The sequence below is a fragment of the Dama dama genome, chromosome 18 (genome assembly GCF_033118175.1).
Source record: "Dama dama isolate Ldn47 chromosome 18, ASM3311817v1, whole genome shotgun sequence".
NCBI classification, from domain to species: Eukaryota; Metazoa; Chordata; class Mammalia; order Artiodactyla; family Cervidae; genus Dama; species Dama dama.
Window position 1 is genome coordinate 30918871 of NC_083698.1, and position 15258 is coordinate 30934128.

Sequence of the window (15258 nt, forward strand, 5' to 3'; positions counted from 1 at the left end):
AATATGGATAAAACTCAGCCAAACTAAACAGTGTATTGTTTAAGAAGACACACATTTGTGGTGATGCTGGAAGGAAAAGCAAGGGGGTGATAAACACAAATCTCAGGATGTTGTCGTCTCTGCTGAGAACAGGGGATGTGATCAGAAAGACATCATGTGACTCTGAGAGTACTGGCAGTGAATCCAGGTGCTGGGAATTTGTGTTGTTTAATCACTGATGTTTACAAATAATCATGCATAGCTTAAACTAAGCTGTGTCCCAGAGAGACTGAATAATTTACCCAAGGACCCTTAGTTTAAAGTAGTAGAACTGCAATATGACATGAGACAGTCCCTTACCCTGTAGGCCTAACCTAGACATTATACTGCTTTCCTGTAATATGCTAATGCTAAAATGTTAATAACTGTTTTTGAAAAATAATCACCCAGAGGCAGACTTTTAATTAATCATTCTATAATTAGGTCTGTTTTGAAGCCTGAAGGCATTTAGAGTATTTATCACTGTTGCAGAGCTTAGAAATTATAATGTTTTAACTCAGTTTTATGTTAAATTATAAACATACTTTATTGAACTTTAGAGAATAATGGAGAACATATGTTAAATTTTTAATTCAGTTAAAGCTGTTTTATTTACCATTTCTTCAGTGATACTTTGAAATTATTTCATTACAACATAGCTAAGAATAACATTTAATCTACTCAGCATTTATCTTCAAGATATATATTAGAATTTTGCACTTGTTATTTCCAGGGTTATCTTGAAGAACTCTTACAACTTCGAGAGAACCAGCTGTCTGAATCTGTTGCTCAGAATAAAATACTACTACAGAGGATTGAAGATTCTGACCTGGCTCATAAACTGGAGAAGGAACAATTAGAATATATAATTGTGGAGCTTCAAGATCAGCTGTAAGTGAGTCCTTTTGGAAAAATTTTGGCAGTATGTAAAGTTAAGAAAAATGTCATGTTTGGCATAGGATTCAAGTTCCAAGAAATCTGATTGTGTGCTATTTAGTTCTTTTTCACTTAGTCTTTTTAAAAAGTTTCCTTTTTTCTTGTAAAACTAACCTGTGTTCACTGCAGAAACATTCCAAAAAATGGGAAGAAGAAAAAAAGCACCGTCAGTTGTGTTACCCAGAGTTAACTGCGATAATGTGGTGTGTGTTATTCCAAATGCATGTGCATAATTTTAAGGTTTTAGTGATTGCAAAAAGATGGCATATAAGATCATCCATTCAAAGTACACTGTACTATTGGAAGTACAGTGCCACTAGATAAACTTGTTACCAGGCTGTGCCAGAATGTCACTGAGTGCAGTTTAGTAGAGCTGACATTTTTTTCATAGCAAGAGTTTTGTTGTTGAAGAAAACTGTGTATTGATCTACAGTCTGGCACAGCTCCTTATCGTAGTGTTTAAAGTACTAGTTTAAAGCACTTTTGCTAGTCATACCATTTTGTCAAACAATTTTATCAATTAGTTGTTTATAGTGAAAACCTCCTCATGTTAATATTTACTTAACATTAAGGATAGTTTTAAATTTTTTTAAATTAATTAATTTTAATTGGAGACTAATTACAATATTGTGGTGGTTTTTGCCATACAATGACTGAGTCAGCCACGGGTGTTCATGTGTCCCCCGCCCCAAACCCCCCTCCCACCTCCTTCCCCATCCCATCCCTCTGGGTTGTCCCAGTGCACCGGCTTTGAGGGCCCTGTTTGATGCATCGAACTTGGACTGGTCATCTATTTCACATTTGATAATATACATGTTTCAATGCTATTCTCTCAGATCATCCCACCCTCGCCTTCTCCCACAGAGTCCAAAAGTCTGTTCTTTATATGTGTCTCTTTTGCTGTCTCATATATAGGGTCGTCGTTACCATCTTTCTAAATTCCATTTATATGCATTAATATACTGTAGTGGTGTTTTCTTTCTGACTTACTTCACTCTGTATAATAGGCTCCAGTTTCATCCAACTCATTAGAACTGATTCAAATGCATTCTTTTTAATAGCTGAGTAATATTCCATTGTGTATATGTACCACGGCTTTCTTTTTCTTTTTCCTTTTTTTTTTAAATTAAAAAAAATTTTTTTTTCATTTATTTTATTAGTTGGAGGCTAATTACTTTACAATATTGAAGTGGGTTTTGTCATAAATTGACATGAATCAGCCATGGAGTTACATATATTCCCCATCCCGATCCCCGCTCCCACCTCCCTCTCCACCCGATCCCTCTGGGTCTTCCCAGTGCACCAGGCCCGAGCACTTGTCTCATGCATCCAACCTGGGCTGGTGATCTGTTTCACCCTAGATAATATACATGTTTCAATGCTGTTCTTTCGAAACATCCCACCCTCACCTTCTCCCACAGAATCCAAAAGTCTGTTCTGTACATCTGTGTCTCTTTTTCTGTTTTGCACATAGGGTTATCATTACCATCTTTCTAAATTCCATATATATGTGTTAGTACGCTGTAATGATCTTTATCTTTCTGGCTTACTTCACTCTGTATAATGGGCTCCAGTTTCATCCATCTCATTAGAACTGATTCAAATGAATTCTTTTTAATGGCTGAGTAATATTCCATGGTGTATATGTACCACAGCTTCCTTATCCATTCGTCTGCTGATGGGCATCTAGGTTGCTTCCATGTCCTGGCTATTATAAACAGTGCTGCGATGAACATTGGGGTGCACATGTCTCTTTCAGATCTGGTTTCCTTGGTGTGTATGCCCAGAAGTGGGATTGCTGGGTCATATGGCAGTTCTATTTCCGGTTTTTTAAGAAATCTCCACACTGTTTTCCATAGTGGCTGTACTAGTTTGCATTCCCACCAACAGTGTAAGAGGGTTCCCTTTTCTCCACACCCTCTCCGGCATTTATTGCTTGTAGACTTTTGGATAGCAGCCATCCTGACTGGCGTGTAATGGTACCTCATTGTACCACAGCTTTCTTATCCATTCATCTGCCGATGGACATCTAGGTTGCTTCCATGTCCTGGCAATTATAAACAGTGCTGTGATGAACATTGGGGTACATGTGTCTCTTTCAGTTCTGGTTTCCTCAGTGTGTATGCATAGCAGTGGAAATAATTTCAAACTTTAAGAAAGGTTACAAAGATAGTACAAAATAATTTCTATATGCTCTTTACTAGATTCATCAGTTTTCAGCATTTTCCTCATGTCATAATTCTCTCCTCGTATATATAGACATGTTATTTTTTGAACTACCTGAAAGTAGTTTGCATACCCCATAGTACTTCAGTGTGTTTTTCCTAAGAACAATAACATTATCCTAACCACTCACAGTTCAACTCTCATTTTAAGAAATTTAAATCAATAAAATACTTCCATTTTACCTATATCTCATATTTTGCTTTCATCAGTTGTCCAAGTAATGTTTCATATTGCCTTTGTTTTCTTGGTCCAGAATCTAATCCAGGATCACATTTTGCATTGACCCTCAGTCTCTTCGGTTGCTTTTCACGTTAGCGTTCAGTGGTTATCTCAGTTTAGATTGGTATTTCTGAGAACACAAGCTAGAAATTTTATAGACTGCCCCTCAATTTGAGTTTGTTTGCTTTTCCTTGTAATTAGGATGAGCTTATCCATTTAGGGCTGGAATAGTAAGCAAGCAGTGTGTTCTCAGGGTGTCACATCTAGAGGTTCATGAAGTCTGTTGGCCTTTTGTTAGTGATGTTAATTTTAATCATTTGGTTAAGATGTTTTTCTCTTCTGTATAGTTACTGCTGTTCCTTCTGTAATTAACACATAATTTGCATGGAGATACTTTGCAACTAAGAAAATTAAATGATATTTTTAAGTAAAAAAGTTTTATTAAGGAACATAAAAATTTAATGTTTCTAGGAATTTGTGTCTTGGTAAGAAGAATTACGTTCACTTATTGTTTCTCAAGATTTTTAAAAAATATTTTAAAGAGAATGTGTCCTATGGGATCTCTCTCACTGAGGAGCACATTAATGCTACTAATCCTATAGTGTCCCTCACTACTATAAGCAGGAGAAAAATATTATGACACAAACAATAGAGATTTCTGGTTATTTCTTTACAATTAAAAGATTAAGAAAGTAATTTTTCTTTTGCAAATAATACTGGTAGTTTGTCTAAATGCTTTTAACTTAAAAATAATTACGTAGTCAGTTTTTATTTCATCACAGAGATATTTCCATTTGAAGAATTAAATTTGAATGCATCACGTTTATTTTACTTCTGATAATTTAAAGGAAAGTCTCAAATTTTTTAGTTTAAAAAAGAATTTGTGAGTTAGGTTTTATCTTATTGCTATGATAGAAGTGTCCTTGATCTTTCTGTTTTTGCAAAGAATCCTTACAATTGTTTTTAATCTCTTTAAGTTACTAATCTCAATACTAATCAATCACTAATTGATTAGTTACTAATCAAATACTAATAAATTTAAGTTTTAATCTCTTTAAGTTACTAGATTAATCTAGTTAATCTCTTTAAGTTACTAGAGCAAAAAATATAAAGTTAAAGTAACTGATGAGAATTAGATTTGGAATTTGGAGATTAAAGATTTATTTTCACATAACATGGTTGCAGTCTCTGGATGGGTTGTAAATTGGTGCCTTACAAGATCCCTTTATACAGAAAGCATTGCAGGAACACTTAATAGACTAAGGTGTCTTCTAGAATGTTTACAATTTGCTATGTTATCAGATTGCATTTAAGGTACAGATAAACTCTGGGCATTTTTGAAACTGTAGGGAGAGTGGACATTTTTTCCTCCCTATGTCACGAGATTTTTTTCCAACAGGAAGGTCTGCAGTCAAAGTTATAACATATAAAGAAAAAGGTTAGAAGAGGAGCATTAAATGGAATATGAAGTATGAAATATTTGCTTCTACATTATGTTGATTATCTTTTCCTGGGTGATTAAGATAATTTGCCACTTAACTTTTTATATATTTCTCAAAGGTTAGATGTGTTTTTTAATTACTGTTAAAATATGCTTTAAAGTCTTTAAATACTCGTGAAATCTGAGCATTGTGTAGTTTGGGCAGTAGATGATATGATAGAGGAGCATTCCATAGCTTCATCGCAGGTCAGGACTGTGCTCGGATACTGGCTCTGTCCTTGCCTATTATGAGCTCAATCTCAGTTGAATTATTTTCTTGGAGCCTCTGTTGCATTATTTGTAACATGGAGATATTAAGTATTAAATCATATTATGTTTAATACTGTTAGGACAAAGAAGGTAATCAAGATTATTAGTCTGTTTTGGCTTGTAGAAACCATAAGATCTCCTTAATATATTCACTCAGATGAATATTGAGTTTAAAATGTTTTACCTTAACATGCCTAAATGGTACAGCTCAGACAGTGAGTTTGGACTTGATTGTATTATCCCTGAGTATCAAGGAATTCACTTTTGAGATTGAGTTTCTAAATGGTGTGCTGTGCTATGCTAAGTCACTTCAGCCTTGTCCGACTCTTTGCGACCCTGTGGGCTGTGGCCTACTCGACTCCTCTGTCCAAGGGGATTCTATAGACAGAAATACTGGAGTGGGTTACCGTGCCCTCCTCCAGGGGATCTTCCCTACCCAGGGATTGAACCTGGATCTGTAAAGTCTCCTGCGTTGGCAGGCAGGCTCAGTGGTACTTGGATGAATATTTATGATAATACTATAGAGCTGTGATAGGCATTCAGAGAGATTTTCTGCTGTACAGGTGATTCTTTGTGAAGCACTCATTGCAAACTTTGAGGACAGACAGTCTCAGAACAGGATACAAGAGCTAAACACTGTGTCATGATTATTATCGATAAAATGTATAATGATTATTTTCTAGTTGATGAAATTTTTCTGTGATTTGAAAAATAGGAATAGGAAAATGTTTTAGAGGGCTCCCTAGAGAAGGGAGTGAAGAGTCTTGACTAGCAGAGTGAAGAATCATGCATTGCTAAAACTAGGCCACTGTTAAGGTTCAGCAGCCAGTTTGGTGTTGTAGTAATGGTGTGATCTGTTAGCCTGAAAATCAGAAGGCATTGATGCTGTGGCACCCTGGCTTACAACTTTTAGGATGACTGGTGTGGATTCTAACAGAGGGCATGACGTCATCATTTTTCCCAGTTAAAAATGGGAAAATCATGGCAGTTACTGGTCATATATATTTTTGGCAGGTAACAGCTATTAAAATATCAAATTACAATTAGGCTGACATCTATTACACACAGAAGAAATGTACAAAAAAGATCTTCATGACCCAGATAATCAAGATGGTATGATCACTCACCTAGAGCCAGACATCCTGGAATGTGAAGTCAACTGGGCCTTAGGAAGCATCACTACAAACAAAGCTAGTGGAGGTGATTGAATTCCAGTTAAGCTATTTCAAATCCTAAAAGATGATGCTTTGAAAGTGCTGCACTCAATATGCCACCAAATGTGGAAAACTCAGCAGTGGCCACAGGACTGAAAAAGGTCAGTTTTCATTCCAATCCCCAAGAAAGGCAATCCCAAAGAATGCTCAAACTACCGCACCATTGCACTCTTCTCACAAACTAGCAAAGTGATGCTCAAAATTCTCCAAGCCAGGCTTCAGCAATGTGTGAACCATGAACTTCCAGATGTTCAAGCTGGTTTTAGAAAAGGCAGAGGAACAAGAGATCAAGTTGCCAACAACCGTTGGATTATTGAAAAATCAAGAGAGTTCCAGAAAAACATCTATTTCTGCTTTATTGATTATGCCAAAGGCTTTGGCTGTCTGGATCACCACAAACTGTGGAAAATTCTTCAAGAGATGGGAATAGCAGACCACCTGACCTGCCTCTTGAGAAATCTGAATGCAGGTCAGGAAGCAACAGTTAGAACTGGATGTGGAACAACAGACTGGTTCCAAATCGGGAAAGGAGTATGTCAAGGCTGTATATTGTCACCGTGCTTATTTAACGTATATGCAGAGTACATCATGAGAAATGCTGGGCTGGATGAAGCACAGGCTGAAATCAAGATTGCCAGGAGAAATGTCAATAACCTCAGATATGCAGATGACACCACCCTTATTGGCAGAAAGTGAAGAAGAACTAAAGAGCCTCTTGATGAAAGTGAAAGAGGAGAGTGAAAAAGTTGGCTTCAAGCTCAACATTCAGAAAACTAAGATCATGGCATCCGGTCCCATCACTTCATGGCAAATAGATGGGGAAACAGTGTCAGACTTTATTTTTTGGGGTTCCGAAATCACTACAAATGGTGACTGCAGACATGAAATTAAAAGACGCTTGCTCCTTGGAAGAAAAGTTATGACCAACTTAGACAGCATATTAAAAAGCAGAGACATTACTTTGCCAACAAAGGTCCATCTAGTCAAAGCTATGGTTTTTCCAATAGTCATGTATGGATGTGAGAGTTGGATTATAAAGAAAGCTGAGCACCGAAGAATTGATGCTTTTGAACTGTAGTGTTGCAGAAGACTCTTGAGAGTCCCTTGGACTGCAGGGAGATCCAGCCAGTCCATCCTAAAGGGGATCAGTCCTGAATATTCATTGGAAGGACTGATGTTGAAGCTGCAACTCCAATACTTTGGCCACATCATTGGAAAAGTCCCTGTTGCTGGCAAAGACTGAAGGCGGGAGAAGAAGGGGACAACAGAGGATGAGATGGATGAATAGCATCACCGACTCAATGGACATGAATTTAGGTAAACTCTCGGAGTTGATGCTGGACAGGGAAGCCTGGAGTGCTGCAGTCCATGGGGTCCCAAAGAGTCGGAGACAGCTGAGTGACTGGACTGAACTGAACTGAACTGAACTGAACTGAACTGAATACAGGCAAATACTTCAGGCCACCAATAGATGGCGCTCTCTCACTGTACACCAATAGATGGCGCTCTCATCCTGCTTTCTTCTAGCTCTGACCTAGGACTTGGAGATGACTGTCCTGTAGTAACGCAGCTTTGTGTGGTTTTTCCCTTGCCTTTATGGCAAGCCTCAACCTCAGGAGCCTCGACCATCTTCTATCAGGTAGCTCTTGTTTGTCGTTAAAGCTGTTGTCATTGTAAAGTTATTGTAATATTTCTTTAATTAATAGAAATTTAACAAATATTTTACACTAGGTTTGAAGTTGAGTTAGGATTGTCACAGTCTTTCTTAATGGTCTAGTTAGAAGGTTGAATAGGCTTTGAGTTGTCATCCCATAACCCGGTTCTCCCCATAAGTAAGTGAAAGTTGCTCAGTCATACCCGACTCCTTGTGACCCCATGGACTGTAGACTCTGTCCATGGGGATTCTCCAGGCAAGAATACTGGAGTGGGTAGCCATTCCCTTCTCCAGGGGATCTTCCCGACCCAGGGATTGAACACAAGTCTCCTGCATTGCATGCAGATTCTTTACCATTTGAGCCACCAGTGAATCCCTTTCCCCATGAGGCGAGTTATTTTCATTGTGTGATTGAAGAACACTGTTTTGTTTTGTTTCTGGATTACAGCAGAAATGCATAATTCAATGTCCTTCTATCACTTAAATTTATTTTTCTTTTTGATGCTCAGATTATCCAGTTTTTACTAGTGGAAATGCTTTTATGTTAATTCCTGTGTACTTCTGATAAGATACATTTGTCATTGCTAACTTTCTTGCTTTCTGGTACAAGATACCACAGGCTGATCTTGGATAGTTCTGGTCCTGGAATCAGCCATTCCTCTAAGGATCCAGAGTTTATCTTATATTTTACAATGAAAGGGAAAAGGAGGCATTTGAGGGAATTCCTGGCGGTTCCAGTAGTTAAGACGGCAATGAACAACAAGGAAATAATTACTATAAAAAAGGAGGTTAGGGACTTTGCTGGTGGTGCAGTAGTTAAGATGCCATGTTTCCACTGCAGGGGGCCTGGTTTTGAGCCTAACACAACCAGAAAAATAAATAAGGAGGCATTTGAGGGTTGTTTGAGGTTCTAAATTACTCATTAATGTTTCTTTTCAAAGGATACTCTCAAGTAAAGGTCTAAAGTTCAACTAGAATGAATAAGATACAAAGATGTAATTAATGTACAGCACAGGAAATATAGCCAATGCTTTATAATAACTATAGATGGAATATAATTCAAAAAGTAATGAATAACTATGCTATATACCTGAAACTAATAGAATATTGGAAATCAATTGTACTTCAGTTTCTTTTAAAAATGTAAACATTGGAAAGCATTTAAGAGACCTTGTTAGATTTGGGATTAACTTTTTGGGCAAAAATACTTCTTGGTAGATAATAATTTTTGAATACATAAATAAAACACTTTATTTATTTATAAATTTATAAAACACTTTGAAAGAAGAAGCCTAGTAGGGAGCCAGGTATTCAAAAATTATTATCTACCTATGAAGTATTTTTGCCCAAAAAGTAGAAGGCAGTGGCAACCCACTCCAGTACTCTTGCCTGGAAAATCCCATAGACGGAGGAGCCTGGTAGGCTGCAGTCCATGGGGTCATGAAGAGTCAGACAGGACTGAGGACTTCACTTTCACTTTTCACTTTCATGCATTGGAGAAGGAAATGGCAACCCACTCCAGTGTTCTTGCCTTGAGAATCCCAGGGACGGCGGAGCCTGGTGGGCTGCTGTCTATGGGGTCGCACAGAGTCAGACACGACTGAAATGACTTAGCAGCAGCAGCAGCAACTGTAAAGTGATACAAAGAATCACTTTACAAAAAATTTACAAAAATAGGTAGATAATTTATAATTTCTGAATAACTGTAAAGTGACCTTTATCCCATGTCTGTGTCTAAATTTAACAAAAAGCAAAACACATAACTAAAGAATATTTTGTATTGAAATTATGAAGAAGTTAGGGTTTTCAAAATGCTATGTAAGCATTTTCCAATTCTGGTAAACTTTCAGGAATAAAGAGTAAATTCTTATTACTTCTTTTGGTACTAAATTGCTTTTGTAACTCCTCTGGTATTTATATCCATTCATTTGACAAATATTGAGAATGCCATGAAGATCCAGGCTCTGTTCTAGGGGCTAGTGACTCTGGAGTGAATAAAACAGGGTCCCTGCCCTCATAGAGTTTACCTTAGGCAGTCGGGATTCACCGACACCAACAGTAACAAATAGCGCCTGAGTGATGGTCCTGTTCCTCTTCCAAAGTAGCTGAGAGAGGCTGTGAAACTGTTCAGTTTGGGACTAACCCATGTGGCCAGGACTGAAACCTGACCTGACCCGGTCAGAAACCGGGTTTCAGGACCTAATGAAGCTCTGGTTCTTGTTGTTTTGTTGCAGAAGGAATTCAGTGAAAGACAGAGTGCTAGGTAAAAAGTGGATTTATTTAGAGACAAACACACTCCACGGAGTGTGGGCCATCTCAGAAGGTAAGAGCAGCCTCGTAATACTGCTGTGGTTAGGTTTTATGGGCTGGGTAATTTCATAGGCTAAGTGGGAGGATTATTCCAACTATTTGGGGGAAGGGCAGAGATTTCCAGGAACTGGGCCACCACTCACTTTTTGGTCTTTGATGATCGGCCTTGGAACTGTCATGGTGCCTGAAGGTGAGTCACTTAGCTTGATGATGCGTTACAATGAACGTATATTGAGGCTTAAGGTCTAGTAGAAGTTGACCCATCTGCCATCTTGGACCTGTTTGGTTCTGATCAGTTTATGTCGTGTCCTCAGGCTCTGTCATTATTTTAAAAGTTATGCCCTACCCGCTTCCTTCCTGTTTGAGCTGTAAGGAGGTAGCTCTTATCCTGTGTTCCTAGGAGAGGAAAAGAGGAGAAGTGTATCCACACCTCATGTTTGGTGGCTTTCCCTGTCTGGAGCGTCAGTCTCTCTACCCTAGTCATTTTGCGCATTTGAGTAAAATACTTGTGCTGTGCATGTGTGTGCGCTTGGTCGCTTCAGTCAGTCCAGTCCTGGAGTGGGTTGCCATGTCCTCCTCCAGGGGGTCTTCCTGACCCAGGGATCGAACCTGCATCCCTTGCATTGCAGGTGGGTTCTTTACCACTGAGCCAGCAGGGAAGCCCCTTTCTCGTGCTAGATTAGATCCTTTATCTTCATGAAGATTACAGCCTAAGATTTTCTCAGTGTGCCCTGTTACAAATAGCACTGGACTATATCCTGAGAATTACAGTACATCAGGAAATAAATAATACATAGAAAATAGCAAAGGTGTGCAGCAGGGGTTTGGGGCATTTGCTGGACTTGCCATTCGAACTTGCCTTGTAGACATCGGCTTCAAGTGTGTTAGCTTATCAACATTAAAAATTGCCTCATATCATGGACCTTTGGGGTTACTTAGGAATACTTGGAGTCACAGATATTAAATGGTAAGTTCCAAGTGTTATATGCCTTATGTATAACTAGAGGCTGAAAGTAAAACTTCATCATGAACATCAGCACAGCATCTGAGGTGAGTGGGGAAAGGAGCAAAATGAGGGAGAAAGGATAACCCTGAAGTATGGAGACACAGCATACGGAATCAAATAAATGAACAGAGTAATACTTTGAATTGACTGAGCACTGCTCAGTCAAAATATAGAGTATGGGATTCTACATCTTTTAAAAGAGCTTGTAAGTAACAGTAGACTTGAGCCTAATCTCTGAAAGGAAGGAAAGAGACCGAACTGGAAATTTTCTTTTTGTCTTTCATTTAGAATAATGAGTGTAATATTGAGGGTGCAAAAAAATGTGTGATTTCATTTTTGACACCAGGGTACTCTGGCTGAAACCCTTGCTTTAAGTGCCATTTGCAGCTAAAGACAAAAGAAGGTGATTTGTTGGGAGTAGTGGTTTGGAAATGCTAAGAGGAGGGATGAAATTTACATTCAGAGAAGAAGGAAAACGTTTGATAAACGATGTTTGCTTGACCATGCAGACATAGTGGGACATGGTCAACCCTGTTCTGCCCCTCACATGCCTGGCCCATGTTCTTTTTAGGCATCTTCAGTGATAGCTCTATTCCTGGTTGTTGTTGTTCAGTCACTAAGTTGTGTCCGACTCTTTGCAGCCCCCTGAAGTATATAGCACACCAGTCTCCATTGTCCTCAAATATCTCCCAGAGTTTGCTCAAACTCATGTCCATTGAGTCAGTGATGACATCCAACCATCTCATCCTCTGTCGCTCCCTTCTCCTCCTGCCCTCAGTCTTTCCCAGCATCGGGGTCTTTTCCAGTGAGTTGTCTGTTTGCATCAGGTGGTCAAAGTATTGGAGCTTCAGCTTCAACATTAGCCCTTCCAATGAATAGTCAGGGTTGATTTCCTTTAGGATTGACTGATCTACTTATTGTCCAAAGGACTCTCGAAGAGTCTTCTCCAACACCACAATTCATGAGCATCAGTGCTTTGGCTCTCAGTCTTCTTTATGGTCCAAATCTCACATGACTACTGGAAAAACCATACCTTTGACTATACAGACTTTGTCAGCAAAGTGGTGTCTTTGCCTAGCTTTCCTTCCAAGGAGCAAGTGTCCTAATTTCATGGCTGCAGCCACCATGTGCAGTGATTTTGGAGTCCAAGAAAATAAAACCTGCCACTGTTTCCATTTTTTGCCCTCCTATTTGCCATGAAGTGATGGGACTGGATGCCATGATCTTAGTTTTTTTAATGTTGAATTTCAAGCCAGTTTTTTCATTCTTCTTTTTCACCCTCATAAAGTGACTCTTTAGTTTCTCTTCTCTTCGTGCCATTAGAGTGGTGTTATCTGCATACCTGAGGTTGTGAAAATTTCTTCTGGCAATCTTTTTTTTTTAATTGTTGAGATGTATTTAAAATTTTTTTAATTTATAATTGAAGGATAACTGCTTTACGATATTGTGTTGGCTTCTGCTATATAGCAACATGAATCAACCATAGGTATACATATGTCCTGTCCGTCTTGAACCTCCCTCCCACTTCCAACCCCATCCCACTGCCAGCAATCTTGATTCCAGTGTCTGATTCATCCAGCCCAGCATTTCGCATGATATACTCTGTATAGAAGTTAAATAAACAGGGTGACAATACACAGACTTATCTTACTGCTTTCCCGATTTTGAACCAGTCCATTGTTTCATGTCTGTTTCTAACTATTGCTTCTTGATCCGCATACAGGTTTCTCGAGAGACAAGTAAGGTGGTCTGGTACTCCTGTCTCTTTCAGAATTTTCCAGTTTGTTGTGATCCACAGAGTCAAAGGCTTTTGTGTAGTCAATGAAGCAGAAGTAGATGCTTTTCTGGAATTCCCTTGATTTCTCTATGATCCAGTGAATGCTGGCAATTTGATCTCTGGTTCCTCTACCTTTTCTAAACCCAGCTTGTACATCTGGAAGTTCTTGGTTCATGTGCTGCTAAAGCCTAGCTTGAAGGATTTTGAGTATAACCTGAATAGCATGTGAAATGAGTGTAGTTATATGGTAGTTTGGACAATCTTTGGCATTGCCCTTCTTTGGGATTGGAATGACGAATGACATTTTCCAGTCCTGTGGCTACTGAGTTTTCCAAATTTGATGCCATACTGCGTGCAGCACTTTAACACTTAACCTCTTCTGCTTCTATTAGCTCCTTAAAATTTCTGTCATTTAACAAGCCCATCCATGCATGAAATGTTCCCTTGCTATCTCCAATTTTCTTGAAGAGATCTCTAGTCTTTCCCATTCTATTGTTTTCCTCTCTTTCTTTGCATTGTTCATTTAAGAAGGCCTTCTTATCTCTCCTTGCTATTCTCTGGAACTCTGCATCTTTCCCGTTCTCCTTTGCCTTTTGCTTCTTTTCTTTCCTCAGGTATTTGTAAAGCCTCCTCAGGGATCCACTTTTCCTTCTAGCATTTCTTTTTCTTTGGGATGGTTTTAGTCACTGCCTCCGGTCCAGTGTTATGAACCTCTGTCCACAATTTGTCCAGCACTCTGTCTACCAGATCTAATCCCTTGAATCTGTTCATGACCTCCACTGTATAATCATAATGGGTTTGATTTAGGTCATACCTGAACGGCCGAGTGGTTTTTCCCCACTTGCTTCGATTTAAGCCTGAATTTTGCTATAAGGAGCTGATGATCTGAGCCACAGTCAGCTCCAGGTCTTGTTTTTCACTGACTGTATAGAGCTTCTCCATCTTTGGCTGCAAAGAACATAATTAATCTGATTTCTGTATTGACCACCTGGTGATGTCCATGTGATGGTAATGGTCATAGTGGAGAGTTCTGACAAAACATGGTCCACTGGAGGAGGGAATGGCAAACCACTCCAGTATTCTTGCCGATAGAACCCCATGAACTATATCAATAGGCAAAAAAATATGACACAGAAAGAAGAGACTGCCCTAAGTTGAAAGGTATCCAATATGCTCCTGAGGAAGAAAGAAATAGCTCCAAAAAGAAGGAAGAGGCTGAGTCAAAGCAGAAACAATGCCCAGTTCTAGATGTATCTGGTAGTGAGAGTAAAATCCAATGCTGTAAAGAACAATACGGCATAGGAACCTGGAATGTTAGGTCCATGAATCAAGGTAAATTGGATGTGGTCAAGCAGGAGATGGCAAGAGTAAACATCAGCTTCTTAGGAATCAGTGAACTAAAATGGATGGGAACGGGCAAGTTTAATTCAGATGACCACTATATCTACTATAACCTTCCGTGGTAAAGAATTTGCCTGCAATGCAGGAGGTGCAGGAGACTCAGGTTTGACCCCTGGGTCAGGGAGATCCCCTGGAGAAGAAAATGGCTGAAAAATCCCATGGGCAGGGCAACCTGGTGGGCTATAGTCCATGGGGTCACAAAGAGTCAGACACAACTGAAGCAATTAAGCATTCATGCATTATATCTACTATCGTGGGCACGAGTCCCTCAGAAGAAATGGACTAGCCTTCATAGTCAACAAAAGACTCTTAAATGCAGTACTTGGGTGCAATCTCAAAAATGACAGGATGATCTCGGTTGGTTTCCAAGGCAAACCATTCAGTATCACAGTAGTCCAAGTCTATGCCCCAACCACTGATGCCAAGGAACCTGAAGTTGACCAATTTTATGAAGACCTACAACACCTTCTAGAACTAACACCAAAAAAAAAAAAAAAAAAGAATGTCCTTTTCATCATAGGAATTGGAACGTAAAGGTAGGAAGTCAAAAGGTACCTGGTGTAACAAGCAAGTTTGGACTTGGAGTACAAAATGAAGCAGGGCAAAGGCTAACAGAGTTTTGCCAAGAGAATGCACTGGTCATAGCAAACACCCTCTTCCAATAACACTAGGGATGACTTTACAAATTGACATCACCAGATGGTCAATACCAAAATCAGAGTGATGATTACATTCTTTGCTGCTGAA

At 39.1% G+C, this 15258-nt stretch overlaps 1 protein-coding gene across 4 annotated transcripts in view; it reads left to right on the forward strand.

Annotated features, from left to right (window-relative positions):
• The window catches only part of RUNDC3B (RUN domain containing 3B), a 161639-nt gene that overhangs the window by 109879 nt on the left and 36502 nt on the right, over positions 1–15258 (forward strand). For all 4 annotated transcript variants that reach the window (XM_061166322.1, XM_061166324.1, XM_061166323.1 and 1 more), the window contains one exon: positions 752–909. In XM_061166322.1, the coding sequence (XP_061022305.1) occupies positions 752–909 (158 nt within the window). The remainder of the gene's footprint in view (positions 1–751; positions 910–15258) is intronic.